This window comes from Cervus canadensis, chromosome 22 (genome assembly GCF_019320065.1).
Source record: "Cervus canadensis isolate Bull #8, Minnesota chromosome 22, ASM1932006v1, whole genome shotgun sequence".
Taxonomy (NCBI): domain Eukaryota; kingdom Metazoa; phylum Chordata; class Mammalia; order Artiodactyla; family Cervidae; genus Cervus; species Cervus canadensis.
In genome coordinates, this window is record NC_057407.1 from 7731993 (window position 1) to 7746829 (window position 14837).

Genomic DNA, 14837 nt, shown 5'->3' on the forward strand with positions numbered 1-14837 from the left:
CCAAGCTGAAGGGTCTTCTACAAAATACTGACCTATGGTATTAAAAACTGTCACTGTCACGAAAGACCTAAATTAATTAGTTAGTTAAATTAAAAGGGTGAGCAATTTTTCCAGATTAATGGAGATCAAGGAGACATGACAAGCGAATGCAGTGTCTGTATGATCTTGGATTGGATTTCAGGGGGGCGAACTGCTATCAGTTGCATTGAGAAAAATCTGAAAAACATGTGTTTGAGATAATAATTGTTAAATTTCCTCATTTTGACCACTGTATGGTGATTATGTAAGTAAATGTCTTTGTTCTTAGGAAATACACACTGAAATATGAAGTCATTTAGGAGGAAAATGACTCTTGAGAGTGTCTTGGACTATGAGATCAAACCAGTCAATCCTAAAGGAAATCAACCCTGAATAATCATTGGAAGAACTGATGCTGAAGCTGAAGCTCTAGTACTTTGGCCATCTGATATGAGCAACCTAGTCATTGGAAAAGAACCTGATGCTGGTAAAGATTGAGGGCAAGAAGAGAAGGGGGAAACAGAGGATGGGATGGTTGGATGGCATCACTGACTCAATGGACATGAGTTTGAGCAAACTCTGGGAGATAGTGAAGGACAGGAAAGCCTGGTGTGGTTCAGTCCATGGGGCCACAAAGAGTCAGACGTGACTTAGCGACTCAACAACAACAAAGAGGAATATGACATGATATATGCAGCTTACTTTAAAACAGTTCAGAAATGAGATGATGGATGGATGAATGGATGGATGGATGGATAGAGACAGATGATAGGTAGAGAGAAAGAAAGAGAGAGATGTAGGAAATGCTATAGCAAATGTTGCAAAATTAACATTTGGTTAATCTTGGTGATGGTATGAAACTCTTTGTACTATTCCTTCTTAACAAAATTTCTGTTGTGTGAAATTATTTTAAAAAGAATAGTTCTAAAAAACAAAGCAAAGTAGTTTCGCAGTTTCCTAAAAACCTAAACTTGTATTAATACTTACCATGGACTGACCTGTGCTTAGTCGCTTAGTCGTGTCTGACTTCATGCAACACCACAGACTGTAGCCCACCAGGCTCCTCTGTCCATGGGGATTCTCCAGGCAAGAATACTGGAGTGGGTTTTCATGCCCTCCTCCAGCGGACTTTCCCAACCCAGGGATCGAACCTAGGTCTCCTGCATTTGAGGTGGATTCTTTATCATATGAGCCACCAGGGAAGCCCAAGGATATTGGAGTGGGTAGCCTATCCCTTCTCCAGGGGGTCTTCCCAACCCAAGAATTGAACCAGGGTCTCCCACATTGCAGGCAGATTCTTTACCCGGTGACCTACCAGGGAAGCCCAAATACTTACCATATGACCCAGCAATTGAACTCTTGGGTATTTATTCCAGAGAAGGATTTTTGTCTGTTCTCAAAAAGCCTGTACATGGATGTTCATAGAAGCTTTGGGTATAATATCCAAAAAAACTGGAAACAATCAAAACATCCTTCAATAGGTAAATAATGAAAGAAGCTAATGCACTCACATCATGGGCTACTACTGAGCAATGCAGAGGAACAAACCGTTGATACACACAACAGCTTAAAGGGATCTCAAGGAAATCTGTCTGAATGCAAAAAGTCAACCTCAAAAGTTCACACTGCATGGTTTCTGCAGTATATAGCATTACTGAAATGACAAAATTGCAGAGATGAAGGAAAAATTAGTGGCTGGCAGAAGTTGGGGGGGAAGGAAGGAGGGAAGTGGCTGCGAGTATAAAAGGAAAACACAGGGGATCCGTACCATGGAACAAGTTTGTACCTTGACTGTGATGGTAAATGTGCAAATCTGCACATATAAAACTACACAGAGCTACACACACACACACACACACAAGTGCTTGTGAAACCAGGGAACCTGAAGAAGCTCTGTGGATGGTACCAGTGTATTTCTTGGTTTTGCTCTTGTACTGTGGCTATACAAGGTGCTGACTCTGGAGGAAAGTGGGTGGAGGGTGCGTAGTACCGCCCTGTACATCTCTTTGTAATTCCCTGTGAATCTAGAATTATTTCAAAATAAACAGTTCAAATGAAGAAAACAGCAAGTCCCCAACAGAGTCTCTATGAGCTGCCCTGCTGGTCCTGACATGACCTTGGTACCCAAGAGATGTCCCCTGGGGGAGGGGGGTCTGGCTTGAGTGCTGTCCTCTCCTCTCACTTTATCCGGCAGCCCCACAGCTTTGCATGAAGTTTCAACCCCCATCCCCATGTAACTTATCACTGGGGAACAGATGATGGAAGCACAGGGCAGAGACCCAGAGAAATCTGGGTGTGACCTTCAACAATGCTGGAGCTCATGATGGATTAAGGGCTTTAAAGTCACGCTGCTTGGGTTCAGACCCCAATCTGTCACTTACTGTCGATATGACCTCAGATAAGATGCTTACCCTTTTGTGCCACGGTCTTATCTATGAAGTGGGAGTGACGATAGTCCCCAGTCTTAGGTGTAGCATACTGTGTTTGTACCTATAAAGCTTAGAACAGTACCAGACACCTAAAAAGAGTTAATAAACGTTAGTTTTTATTTATAATAAAACAATTGTTTACCATTATTATATCTCTCTACAGGCTTTTAAAATATATATATATATATATATTTATTTATTTATTTGGCTGTGCCAGGTCTTAATTGTGGAATGTGGGATCTTTAGTCACGGCATGTGGGATCTAGTTTGCTGACCAGGGATCAAACCCAGGCACCCTGCATTAGGAGCTCAGAGTCTTAGCCACTGGACCACCAGGGAAGTCCCTCTCTATAGGTTTTATCATTCCTCTTTTACAATGAAGAAGCTGAGACTTAACAAAACTACTTAACCAATGTGAATCAACTAGTGACAGAGCTGAGATTCAAATCCAGAGCCTCCAAAAGAAAGTGAAAGTTGCTCAGTCGTGTCCTACTCTTTGCGACCCAGGCCAGACTTCTCCAGGCCAGAATACTGGAATGGATAGCCATTCCTTTCCCCAGGGGATCTTCCTAACCCAGGGATTGAACCCAGGTCTCCCACATTGCAGGCGGATTCTCTACCAGCTGAGCTATCAGGGAAGCCCAGAGCCTCTAAGTGTATGCCTTTTGCCATGTGCATGTCTGAGCCAGTGTGTATGGAAACCTTACCAGAAAGATGAGGAGAGAGAAAATTCAGAAAAAACAGGAAAGGAGAAAGAATAGATTACATTCTAGGGCAAAAGATATGAAAGAACATCTCAACTGACTTAGGACCATAAAGGAAATTCATGTTCTCACTTATTATGGTTTCCTAAGGCTGGAAGCCTCTAGGGTTGGTGAATTCAGTGGTTCAGCAATGTCATGGGTCACATGGGTCTGTCAATCTTTTGACTCTGTATTGTCAATTCAAAATTCAGTCAAACTACGAAAATCAGAAATGTTTGTCCTGTGGAGTAAACGAATTATGGAGGTTGTGAAATTCCATGCTAGGGCCTTAAGTAGGTTTTTCAGATCACTTGTGAACACCAAAGGAGCAGCAACTCTTCAGAAGCTCAGTTTGATACATTTTTTCTTAAAGGACTTGCTAATGGTTTGTCTAAAGTCTGAGGAATATATGCATATAGCATGTCAGTTTAAAAAAAACTTTCAAGACAATCTTTCACCTATTAAATATTGTTCCATTGTGGATTTCTTTTAAAGAGGAAAACGGAGTTAAAAACTTACAGAAGAAATATTTTAATAGCTTTTTTATCCTATCCTCTCTGTTTGCATATAACATGTATCAGCAGAAAAACAGTAAAAGCAAAATGGGTATCTTTACCTTTACATACAGTCCAGTGATATCAGCGTTGCTGTTGCTATTGTTTTGAATAGGTGATGCTTTGAGGGGTAGCGCCTTCTTCCCCTGATGAGAAAACCTCCACTGCACGATCTGGTTCTGCCATTCCAAGAGGCATTCACAATAGGAGAGAAAAGATTTATTAGAATACCTCTGCAGATTGAACATCAGCAATTCCACTTGCTTCACTGCCCTCGGATTTTACAGTGGAGGCTTGAGCTTTGACACTCACACTCACATAACTAAGTTATAAGCACGCTTACTAGTAGCCCAGCAGGGTCTGATGATGACCTGACTGTCCTCAGATAGGGACCATTTCAGATGTTTAACCCAAGAACACAACAAGCTCCTTGAAATTGCTTGAAGGCCCCTTTCAACTGAGAAGCCCTTCTCAGTTTAATGCCTTTGCTGGAAGATGGTCATCAGTGTTCAGTTCCTGCTCCCGCTGGGGGAGAACTAACCAAACTGTGAAATGTCATCACCAAGCACCCTGAGTGGATTAGCAGCTCCAAAGGGCAGCACACATCTCCAAGTCATCCTGTAAAGTGACCCCAAAGTGTGGCTTGTCACACCATCCTGGGCTCGTTTACTCTCTGAAGGGCTGAGGTTAGCCTGATGCACAGCAGGTTCAAGCTCATGGATAATCCAGAGCACATTTTGCACAATAACTCTGGTTCCAGCCAAGTCATGGTCCCTGCAGGGCCTGCCAGAGCAGAAGCTTACCTGCCCTGGGGTGGGTAGGGGGAACAGGCGATGGGGGCTATTTTCCACCAGGAAGGAGGTCATCGTGTGCCTGGAATGATATCTCTGAGATTCTGCTACTAATTTGGTGCCTGTAACCTTGAAAGGCTGAGTCGTTTCTGAAACACCTCCCCTCCACATATAAAGGGTTGATGCCCTGAGGTTTCAGGACCAGACCGGGGCTGTTGCAAACCCTAGCTGCAATACTCACCCTCCTTGACACTGTATCAAGATAGCAGCAGATTCATCACAAAGGTAAATGATGTTGAACTTGAGTGTACGTGGGATGGAAGTTCATCTTGCACTTCTCGAGGGGAAGTGAATGGAGAGAGTTCCTGTAACCCTGTCTTTTTCAGTCACTGGGGTTCATCTTTCCCTCTGAACTCTCACCTTACACCTGTTTGGGAATGGTGGAATTCCACTGCTTAGAAATCTCCACAGGACTTTTCCATGTGTAGTTTATATATTTAAGTAATGCATTCAAAACAGCTCTGTGAGAGAACCAGAAATCCATTCCAGTGTTCATTTAACAAGGCTCTGATAAGATGAAATCCTGTAAACAAAAACAGTGCATATTGAGGGGGAGATGCTAAACCTCAGAGGAATCAACATCCGTTCAAATAGAGATGCTCAACTACAGTGGGCTCCTCAGAAGACTGATGCTTAAGAGGATGTACTAAATTCTGGTCTTTGTAATTCTGAAGCTGAGCTTCTTAAACTTTCCTATGTGCATGAATCATCTAGGAATCAGATTAAAATGCAGATTTTGATTCAGATTTTGGTCTTGATAAACTCTGCATTCATAACAACTCCTAGGTGATACCAATGCAGCTGGTCCATGCAACAACTGAGAAGGTTCTGTGGTGTTTCAGGGATTATAAATAATCTTTAGACTTTTCAATGACTGAATCTTATCAAATCAGTGAAAAATCAAAAACAGTTCTGTTCTATTTTTAAATTTTGATTTGTATGTTAACATAGAGCAAAATGACTCTTCTGTGCGTGCTCAGTTCTAAGAATTTATCACATATTCAGCTCTGTGGAACCACCACCACAGTCGGGATACAGAAAAATTCCATCACCCCTACCCGTAATTTCTTCATGCTCTGGCTCTGAAGTTATGCTCTCCCCCTACCTCTAACCCCAAGCAGTTATTATAGGCTTGTCTTTTCAAGAATGTTGTATAAATGGAATCATAAAGGGTATATAGTTTATTGAGACTGGCTTCTTCCACTCAACATGAATGCCTTTGAGGTTCATCCAAGTTATTGAAAATATCAACAGTATTCTTTTTTTATTACTGCACAGTATTTCATCCTACAGATGTTCAACAGTTATTTACACATTCAAAGACTGTTGGTTGTCTCCCCTTTCTGGCATGAAAAATAGAACTGTGTATAGGTGTACAGATTTTTACTAGAACATTAGTTTACATTCATTGTTGTTGGTTGGTGAGTCGCTAAAGTTGTGTCTGACATTTTTGCAACCCCATAGACTATAGCCAGCCAGGCTCCTCTGTCCATGGGATTTCCCAGGCAAGAATATTGGAGTGGGTTGCCATTTCCTTCTCCAGGGGAGCTTCCCAACTCAGGGATCGAACTTACTTCTTCTACATTGGCGGGTGGATTCTTTACCACTGAGCCACCTGGGAAGCCATAGTTTGCATTTCTCTAGGCTAAATACCTAGGAATGGAGTTGATGGGTCATATGGTGGGAATATGTTTAACTTGACAAGTCATACATTGACAGTTCCAGTTGCTCTACACCTCTCCTCTCTAGCATTTGATATTGTCAGTATATAAATGTTTATTTTGGCCATTCTTATAAGGATGTAGTGGTATCTCTGCACTTTTCATTTAATTTGTATTTTCCTAGTGGCTAATGATGTTCAATGTCTTTTAATGTTTACTTGTTATCTGTTCATTCTCTTCAGTGAAGTGTCTGCTGAAGTGCTTTTCCATCTTTTACTTGGGTTGTTTGCTTTCCCACTGCTGAGTTTTGATAGTTCTTCATATATTCTGGACACAAATACTTTGTCATAAACACGATTTGAGAACATTTTTTTCTCAATTTGTATCTCGTCTTTTCATTCTCTTTTGGAGAGCAAAACTTTCCAATTTTGATGAAGCCCAATTTATTGAAATTTTTTTCCTTTCATGGAGTGTGCTTTTTATGTCATGTCTAAGAATTCTTTACCTAGCCCCAAGTCACACACACAAAAAAACCCACTAGATTTTCTCTTTAGAAGTTTTATAGTTTTACATTTTATATTAGATCTATAACAAGTTGATTTTTATATATAGTGTGGGCCTTAGAGGATTTTCTGGTTGCTTTTTTTTTTTCACGTATTGGTATCCTGTTGTTTCAACACTATTTGTTGAGACATGTCTTTGATGTGTTTTTTTGGCCTTTTTTTTTTTTTTTTTTGCTGAAATCACACATCTTCATTACTGTAGCTTTACAGTAAGACTTAACATTCAGTTCAGTTCAGTTGCTCAGTCATGTCCAACTCTTTGCGACCCCATGAATTGCAGCACACCAGGCCTCCCTGTCCATCACCAGATGTCTACCCAAACCCATGTCCATTAAGTCGATGATGCCGTCCAGCCATCTCATCCTCTGTTGTCCCCTTCTCCTCTTGCCCCCAATCCTTCCCAGCGTTAGGGTCTTTTCCAATGAGTCAACTCTTCGCATGAGGTGGCCAAAGTATTGGAGTTTCAGCTTCAACATCACTCCCTCCAATGAACACCCAGGACTGATCTTTAGGATGGACTGGTTGGATCTCCTTGCAGTCCAAGGGACTCTCAAGAGTCTTCTCCAACACTGCAGTTCAAAAGCATCAAATTTTTGGTGCTCAGCCTTCTTTATAGTCCAACTTTCACATCCATACATGACCACTAGAAAAACCATAGCTTTGACTAGATGGACCTTTGTTGTCAAAGTAATGTCTCTGCTTTTTAATATGTTGTCTAGGTTGGTCATAACTTTTCTTCCAAGGAGCAAGTGTCTTTTAATTTCATGGCCGCAGTCACCATCTGCAGTGATTTTGGAGCCCAAAAAAAATAAAATCTATTTGCCATGAGGTGATGGGACCAGATTCCATGATCTTAGTTTTCTGAATGTTGAGTTTTAAGCCAACTTTTTCACTCTCCTCTTTCACTTTCATCAAGAGGTTCTTTAGTTCCTCTTTGCTTTCTGCCATAAGGGTAGTGTCATCTGCATATCTGAGGTTATTGATATTTCTCCTGGCAATCTTGATTCCAGCCTGTGCTTCATCCAGCCCAGTGTTTCTCATGATGTACTCTGCGTATAAGTTAAATAAGCAGCGTGACCATATACAGCCTTGATGTACTCCTTTCCTGATTTGGAACTAGTCTGCTGTTCCACGTTCAGTTCTAACTGTTGCTTCTTGACCCAAATACAGATTTCTCAGGAGGCAGGTCAGGTGGTCTGGTATTCCCATCTCTTTTAAGAATTTTCCAGTTTGTTGTGATCCACATAGTTAAAGGCTTTGGCATAGTCAATAAAGCATGCTCAGAGGAGAGAGAGAAAAGTAGCGAGTGTCTGCTCCACCCAGTGGGACCGCAGCTCCTCCTATCAGAGCTGGTGGGTTTTGCATCTCTGTAGGCCCTGCTGCTGGTCCATTCATTCCATTGCTGCTGCCAAGCTCCCTCACCTGGGAATTTCCTCGGTCAGCTGGGACACAGTGAACCACAACTAGCCTGAACCGAGTCATAGTATTCTTATGGCGATAACTCTCACATCCCTCAATCTGGGTTTTATATCCTGAGTAACCAGAGACTTGGGAAGTTAAATGATTGACACAGCAATTAGCACTCACAGTGGGCAAATGTGCCTTTGTCTCAGCTGACTCTCTAAGATCAATTGGCCCCTGGGGCAGTACTGATGCCTCACAGATGGTGAAAATTTCAACACACTTTGTTTAACTGAATTCTATGAAGGTGTTACATGCTGCTGTTCTCTTTAAGCATGCATTAATTTTGTGAAGTAAAGCTTATAATTGTCATTGAAGTTATGGCTTTTCTGAGTTGGTGGTGATTGACTGGAAGGAATACTATTGAGTCTCTTGACAGGAATGCTATGTGCTATGTGCTCAGTCGTTCAGTCATGTCTGACTCTTTGCGATCCCAAGAACTGTGGCCTGCCAGGATCCTCTGTTCGTGGGATTTTTCAGGCAAGAATACTGGAATGGGTTGCCCTATTCCTTCCTCCAAGGGATCTTCCTGACCCAGGGATTGAACCTGTGTCTCTTGTGTCTCCTGCATTGGCAGGGAGATTCTTTACCACTGTGCCACCTGGGAACGCCGTCTGGTGAATGGTATTGTTGGCTGAGCAGATACAGACGAATAGTCACTTATTCATCAAGGACAATCCTCCGCATTTTCAAAGGACTTTCTGACTACTGATATCTTCCTTGTCACATTTCTGCAAGCTAGAGTAGTTGTCCTCATTTTAGAAGCCAGAAAACACAAATGTTCCTGGAAATGTGTATTATCCCTGAAGGAATGGGCTAAATCCTAACAATGAGATGCTGAATCTCCCAGGAGGTTAGAGCTGGGGAACTTGGATGAATCTCTAGTCCAAAGAAAGAAGACAATTTTTCTCTATTTATTGAGACACATCTTATGTGTAATAAGATTCACCTGTTTTAGGTGTACAGTTTGATAAGTTTCAGCATTGGATACAGCTGTGTCACCATGATGAGAAACAAGATATAAAACATTTCCACAACCTGAAAAAGTTACCAGGCCACCCCATCTGCTTCTGTCCCTCTGTTTCTGCAGGGCTCTCACCATAGGCCTCTGCAGAGTCCACTTCTCACACTCTGCGTGCTCCTACGCCCTCATCCTGCATGTCCCTGCCCTTAGGAAGCACCCCGAGGCCCTCAGGCCAGGCCAGGTGACCTCAGGGTGCCCCTCACTGGCCCCACAGACTGGCCCTCAATGCCTGAAGCACAGCCACAGGGACCACTGCCACTTCCTGGCCAGACCTTCAGGATAAAGATAACTTGGAGGTGGGGGCACTTATTCAACAAATATTTATTGAGCACCAGTACACACTTTAATATATTTAAATAAAACATAGGAAAATCTCATTTCCTAAAAGCTCTGGGAACTTACTGCAAGGACAGTTGGATCTCTGCTCTTTTGCCAGGAAAGTGTGAGATCACTGAGCATTTCCAGGAGATAAGAAAGTCACTCTCCTCCTTCTTAGGGGACAGCTGGGGCAGGGGATGGGGCCCAGGCCCTGAGTATGACAGCTGCCCCACTCACCACCTATATGACCTTGATAAGGTCAGATTGCCACTCAACCTCCTTACCTGCAAAATAGTGTCTTCCCTGAAAGACAACTGTTGCTTAGACATACCTAGGCCCAGCCTTCACTCCCTCAGCCTCCCTGGAGCCAGCTCTGGACACAGACATGACCAACACACAAGAGGACAGGATCAAAGACTGAGTTCTCACCTTGGCTTGCACTTTAGAATCACAGGAGGAACTTAAAAATCCTGACACCTAGTACATTTTCAAGGCTGATGAAATTAGACTCCTTAAAGAGGAATCCCTGGCATCCATTTTTTGTTAAGTTCCCCAAGTCACTCCAAGGTCAGTGAAGGTCAACAGACACTGATTCAGAAAGAAGAGAGAAGTATAATTATTTTATGTCTACAGAAAAAAAGTTGGGGGGAAGTTGCGATGATTACTTGTTGCTAATTATTGTCCTATATCCTGTACAATTTGAGGTTTTAGAATTACAAAAGGCTATGTGTATTTAGATCAGAACTCATAAACTGCAAAACACTTTTGCTTTTATGATCAAAATTAATCTTCAGAGAAATTTTAAAGATGAGAAGACTGAGACCTGGAGAATTATTGGCAAACAGCAGGTGCCTCAAGTTGATAGGTCTGGAGTAAACGTCTGGTTTCAAACCTGTCTCACCTCCATCCTGCCCTAGTGTCCTTGCCCGTCCCTCTGGGAGAGCTGTGATCCAGAACTTCATGCTGATTCCAGACCAAGTATCCACAGGCACCTTCAGTAGTTCCCTTGGATGTTAGTGCCCAGACAACTCAACCTCTGTCCAACGTTGCTAGGAGTTGCTCTGCACAACCCTCTTTCTCTGGTTGCCCGTCTTTGCACAGGCATGGCCAGGGCAGCGCCACTGACACCCCTCACTTTCGTTCACCATGTGGAGTTGACCTCTTCAGAATGCCTCCATTACCCTTGCCTCTGCCACCTGGTCCTAGCTCCTCCCTGGACATCTCCAGTTGCCCGTTAACTTCTTTCTCTGCGCCCACTGTCACCCCTCAGCCCCTGTTTTGACCTGTCTGCTGGACCCACCAAGGTCTGGGAGTTGGGCAGTGGTCTCCTCTTGTAAAAAGTGAGCATTATTGAGTACCTGACATGTGTGATTCCACAAACAAGCGTGCGTATACACACATGTGTATGTACACACATGCACGTGTACACCGAGCTGCTTGCTCTGTTGTGTCAGATGTGGGGACTATTTTCTGTGACAAATCTCTTTAGTAAAGAGCCTGAAAATGTTCAGAGGTATGCAGACTGCCTTCTGCCTGTTACAGCCATGAGACCTTGAGCGAATTTAATCACTCCTCAAACGTCTCGCCTAGAAAATGAGGAAGGGGATATTGACTCATGGAGATATGATAACTAAAGGGACCAATAGCATAAAATGCCTGGCTCATACTTCCTGCTGATAAAAAGCTGAGAAGTCATTCATTTGTCAGGGGGAATGAAGGACAGAGGTATTTGTCAGATGCTGGAGAAGGGATAGGCTCCCACTCCAGTATTCTTGGGCTTCCCTTGTGGCTCAGCTGGTAAAGAATCTACCTGCAATGCAGGAGACCTGGGTTCAATCCCCAGGTTGGGAAGATCCCCTGGAGAAGGGAAAGGCTACCCACTCCAGTATTCTGGCTGGAGAACTCCATGGACTACAGTCTATGGAGTTGCAAAGAGTTGGACTGAGTGACTTTCACTTCACTTGTGACATGCTTCAGCAGGGGGCTTCTGCAGTCACATCCCTGGATCCCATCAGTAAACCAGTGTGTCCCCATCATGAGGTTTTGTGCCTGAATGAGGCCTCCGTCAGGTGTGAAACAGCAGGATCTGTACCTTCCAGAGTATAAGGGAGCATGTTCTGTGGGGGTTCAGTCAATATTTTCTTTTTCAGGGGATGAACAATCAGTACGTCCGCCGGGAGGTCTTCTGCCGGAACACCTGTCACGAGCTCAAACGCTTCTGGGAAAGGGAAATTGGCAAACAGACTTACTACCGAGAATCAGAAGAACATCGCCTGGGAAGAAGTGCACTGAGAAAGTACGTGCCTTGTCTACTTTTTTATTATTAATTTTTAAAAATAAACTTTGATTTTTAGGGTGGTTTTAGGTTCACAGCACAACCCCACTACACACAGCCTCTCCCACCAGCAACATGCCCCACCAGAGGGTACTCTGTTACTATTCATGAACCTACATGGACACATCATAATGACCTTTGCTTGTGTGTTTTTTGAAAGCAAAATCTATTTCCCCAGAAAAATGCCAATCCTAGAGGATGCAATGTATTTTAATTTTCCCTGCATGTGGTGCTGCCACCATCTATGGTTATGGGCAGTAATTTAAGAAATTCTTCCAAGTTAACAAGTGTACACACCTCTCATCTTTATAACCAGAAAGATCTCGCCTCTCTGTCACCATTTCTAGTGTGTGAGGGTTACACTAAATTTGTGGAGCATGTCAACAGATGTATCCATGAAGAGCAATCAAACAAAGGAGACAATGACCAATTAATGCTCAGTGCTCATTTGGATAATGACATAGGATGTCCTGCGTGGTTCTGGGAGGCTCTGCACCCTCTGGTGTGCAACCCTGTTCTAGCCAAGCAAGTCGAGTGGAGAGCAGTGACTCATGCAAGCAGACCTGGGTTGCTGTCTCTGGAAACAGTGACACTTCACCACCCTCACATACACAGCCTCTCGATGACTGCAGGGAATCACCTACAGGACACAGGAAAGGACAGGCCAGCTTGTCTGTTCCTTCAGAGGGAACAGTTCAGTTGCTATCTTTTCACTAAGACCACAACTAGTGTGTAGCCAGGGGCTGTGGGGCATGTGTATGCTAGCCATTTTATCTCCTCTATTGGCTTTTTAACTATATCTCCATGTGTTATTCTAGTGGTTGCTTTAGGATTTATATACTTATCACATTCTACCTTCAAGTGATACATCATTTTCTGTAGAGGGTAAGAACCTTGCAATCATATGAATACAATTTTATCTCACCTCTGGTTTTTGAAAGATAGCTTTGCTGGGTAAACAATTCTAGATTGGCAGGGCTTTCCCCCCTTCTTATACTTTAAAAATATTGCACTTTCAAAGGAAAGTTTAGAAATTAAGACTAAAATAGTGCTCAAATAGAAAGAAAGAAAGAAAGCGAAGTCACTCAGTCATGTCGGACTCTTTGCGACCCCATGGACTGTAACCTACCAGGCTCCTCCATCCATGGGATTTTCCAAGCAAGAGTACTGGAGTGGGTTGCCATTTCCTTCTCCAGGTTATCTTCCCAACCCAGGGATCAAACCTGGGTCTCCCGCATTGTAGGCAGACGCTTTACCATCTGAGCCACCGGGGCTCAAATAGAAATGAGATTTCAAATATGTATCTATTTAAATTTGCAAGTCCTCTGCATACCTTTTAAAACCCGAACACACACAAGCATACATAGAACACCTTCAGAATAAAAGGGAAAGAGCTTCCCTGAACCAAAAGTCATGGAGAGGAATGCTCCATTTGTGTGTATTTTGTTTCTATTTTCAGGCTCAGGGAAGAATGGAAGCAGAAAGTGGACACAAAGCTGAGACTACGCAGCAATCCAGATGAGACAGAAAAGCAGGCTAACATTGGCCAAGAGCTTCATTGACACAAGAGGATACAAAGCACTGAGGTCATTCTGCCAGGACAAGCCAGTGCAAATCCCTTAGTCCCTTTGCTACACCATACATATCCCATACTGTTGTTTCCCCCACCTGTGAGGGGATCTACCTGTGAATCCTTCTCCAGTGCTGAGTGGGAATTATTAGCCAAGATAGTCTTCTCTTCATGGGAGCCAGAATATTATTCCCTGTACCTCTAAAGATGGAATTATCTAACATCAAAGCTCTATGCAGCTTACTTTATTTCCATATTATCTTCTAATTTTGAAATCCCAATATTTGAAATTCTAAGTACACAAGGCGGCGGGGGGGGGGGGGGGGGGGGGGTGATGATTTTTACAGTCATACTGGGTTGACCAAAAAGTTCACTCAGGCTTTTTGATAACATCTTATGGAAAAACTCAAATGAACTTTTGGCCAACCCAATACTTTAAACATTTGCACGGTAGTTTTGCTCTACATTTCCCCTAGGAAACAGATCATGTAATCCTTTCTCTTGTTTTCTTTTTACAAGAGAAATGCACCTGTCTGCAGCAATAAAAATATTGTAAATAGTCATTCGTATAAGGTTTATAAATTAATTGATCTAATACTATGTTTTCTTCACATGAGTTTAATTGGCTTATTCAAAAACATGTTCACATAGAACCACTCAATAAGATTAGGATAATTTTAATATAACTTGGCTGCCATGCCATTGCTGGCATGTGTGCTCTTTGTTTTGGCCATTCAGGCATACAGGATCTTAGTTCTCCCAACTAGGATCAAATCCACGCCCCCGCAGTGAAAGCGAGAAGTCTTAATCACTGGACCACTAGGCAAGTACCACATGCTCTTCATTTTCTTGCTTTAGATCTCCACATGCCGGCAGCTCAGCTAAGGTGTATCTTGCCACCCCAACAAAGTGTCTGTCACATAGATTCTGGACTTTGAAATATCATTGTCACTGCCCAGCTATCTCTCAGATCTCTTTACAGGGCTGCTGCTTCTTAAAGTGAAAATTATAACTAGGCCTGGTGCACTTCCCAAACAGGGCAAAGGGGCAGAGAGATAGATGTATGTTGTAAAGTGCTTGATGGTTGTAGGCAGCTAGCACCTGCAAAGCCTTACATACTCAAGCAGCAGTGCTACCAGGAGACACAGCGAGTGAGGCAAGGCAATTCTGAACAGACAAAGTGAGGTGTTCCAGTCCTCTAAATGCCCTGATACATCACAAAGTGCTTCCATTAACATCCCCAGGGGGCCCAGATGGGAATCACCATCTCAATGGGAGGCAAGAAGATTTAGGGGAGCATTTCCTCAGAT

At 43.0% G+C, this 14837-nt stretch overlaps 1 protein-coding gene and 1 long non-coding RNA gene across 3 annotated transcripts in view; one reads left to right on the forward strand and one right to left on the reverse strand.

Annotated features, from left to right (window-relative positions):
* Positions 1-13423, reverse strand: part of LOC122424342 — a 34691-nt gene extending 21268 nt beyond the window's left edge. Inside the window, exons 1-6 of the long non-coding RNA XR_006264383.1 lie at positions 11715-13423; positions 10052-10210; positions 4777-5118; positions 3807-3923; positions 2430-2536; positions 1355-1470 (exon numbers count right to left, since the gene is read on the reverse strand). This is a non-coding gene — a long non-coding RNA (uncharacterized LOC122424342). The remainder of the gene's footprint in view (positions 1-1354; positions 1471-2429; positions 2537-3806; positions 3924-4776; positions 5119-10051; positions 10211-11714) is intronic.
* On the forward strand, positions 4752-13519 carry FAM240A (family with sequence similarity 240 member A). 2 transcript variants are annotated; one of them, XM_043442075.1, is made up of 3 exons: positions 4752-4820; positions 11773-11918; positions 13417-13519. In XM_043442075.1, exons 2-3 carry the CDS (start codon positions 11776-11778, stop codon positions 13517-13519), a joined length of 246 nt encoding a protein of 81 aa, XP_043298010.1. In that variant the 5' UTR covers positions 4752-4820; positions 11773-11775. The 2 variants fall into 2 exon arrangements, with proteins under 2 accessions (XP_043298010.1, XP_043298011.1); XM_043442076.1 differs by lacking the exon at positions 4752-4820 and having other exon boundaries at positions 11643-11918.
* Positions 13520-14837: the final 1318 nt, after the last annotated feature.

Bases quoted from the DNA above. Each gene is read 5' to 3' on its own strand.
- FAM240A (XM_043442075.1), top strand. From the start codon at position 11,776: ATGAACAATCAGTACGTCCGCCGGGAGGTCTTCTGCCGGAACACCTGT. The intron at 11,919-13,416 runs GTACGTGCCTTG...TTCTATTTTCAG, and splicing joins GGAAGAAGTGCACTGAGAAA to GCTCAGGGAAGAATGGAAGC.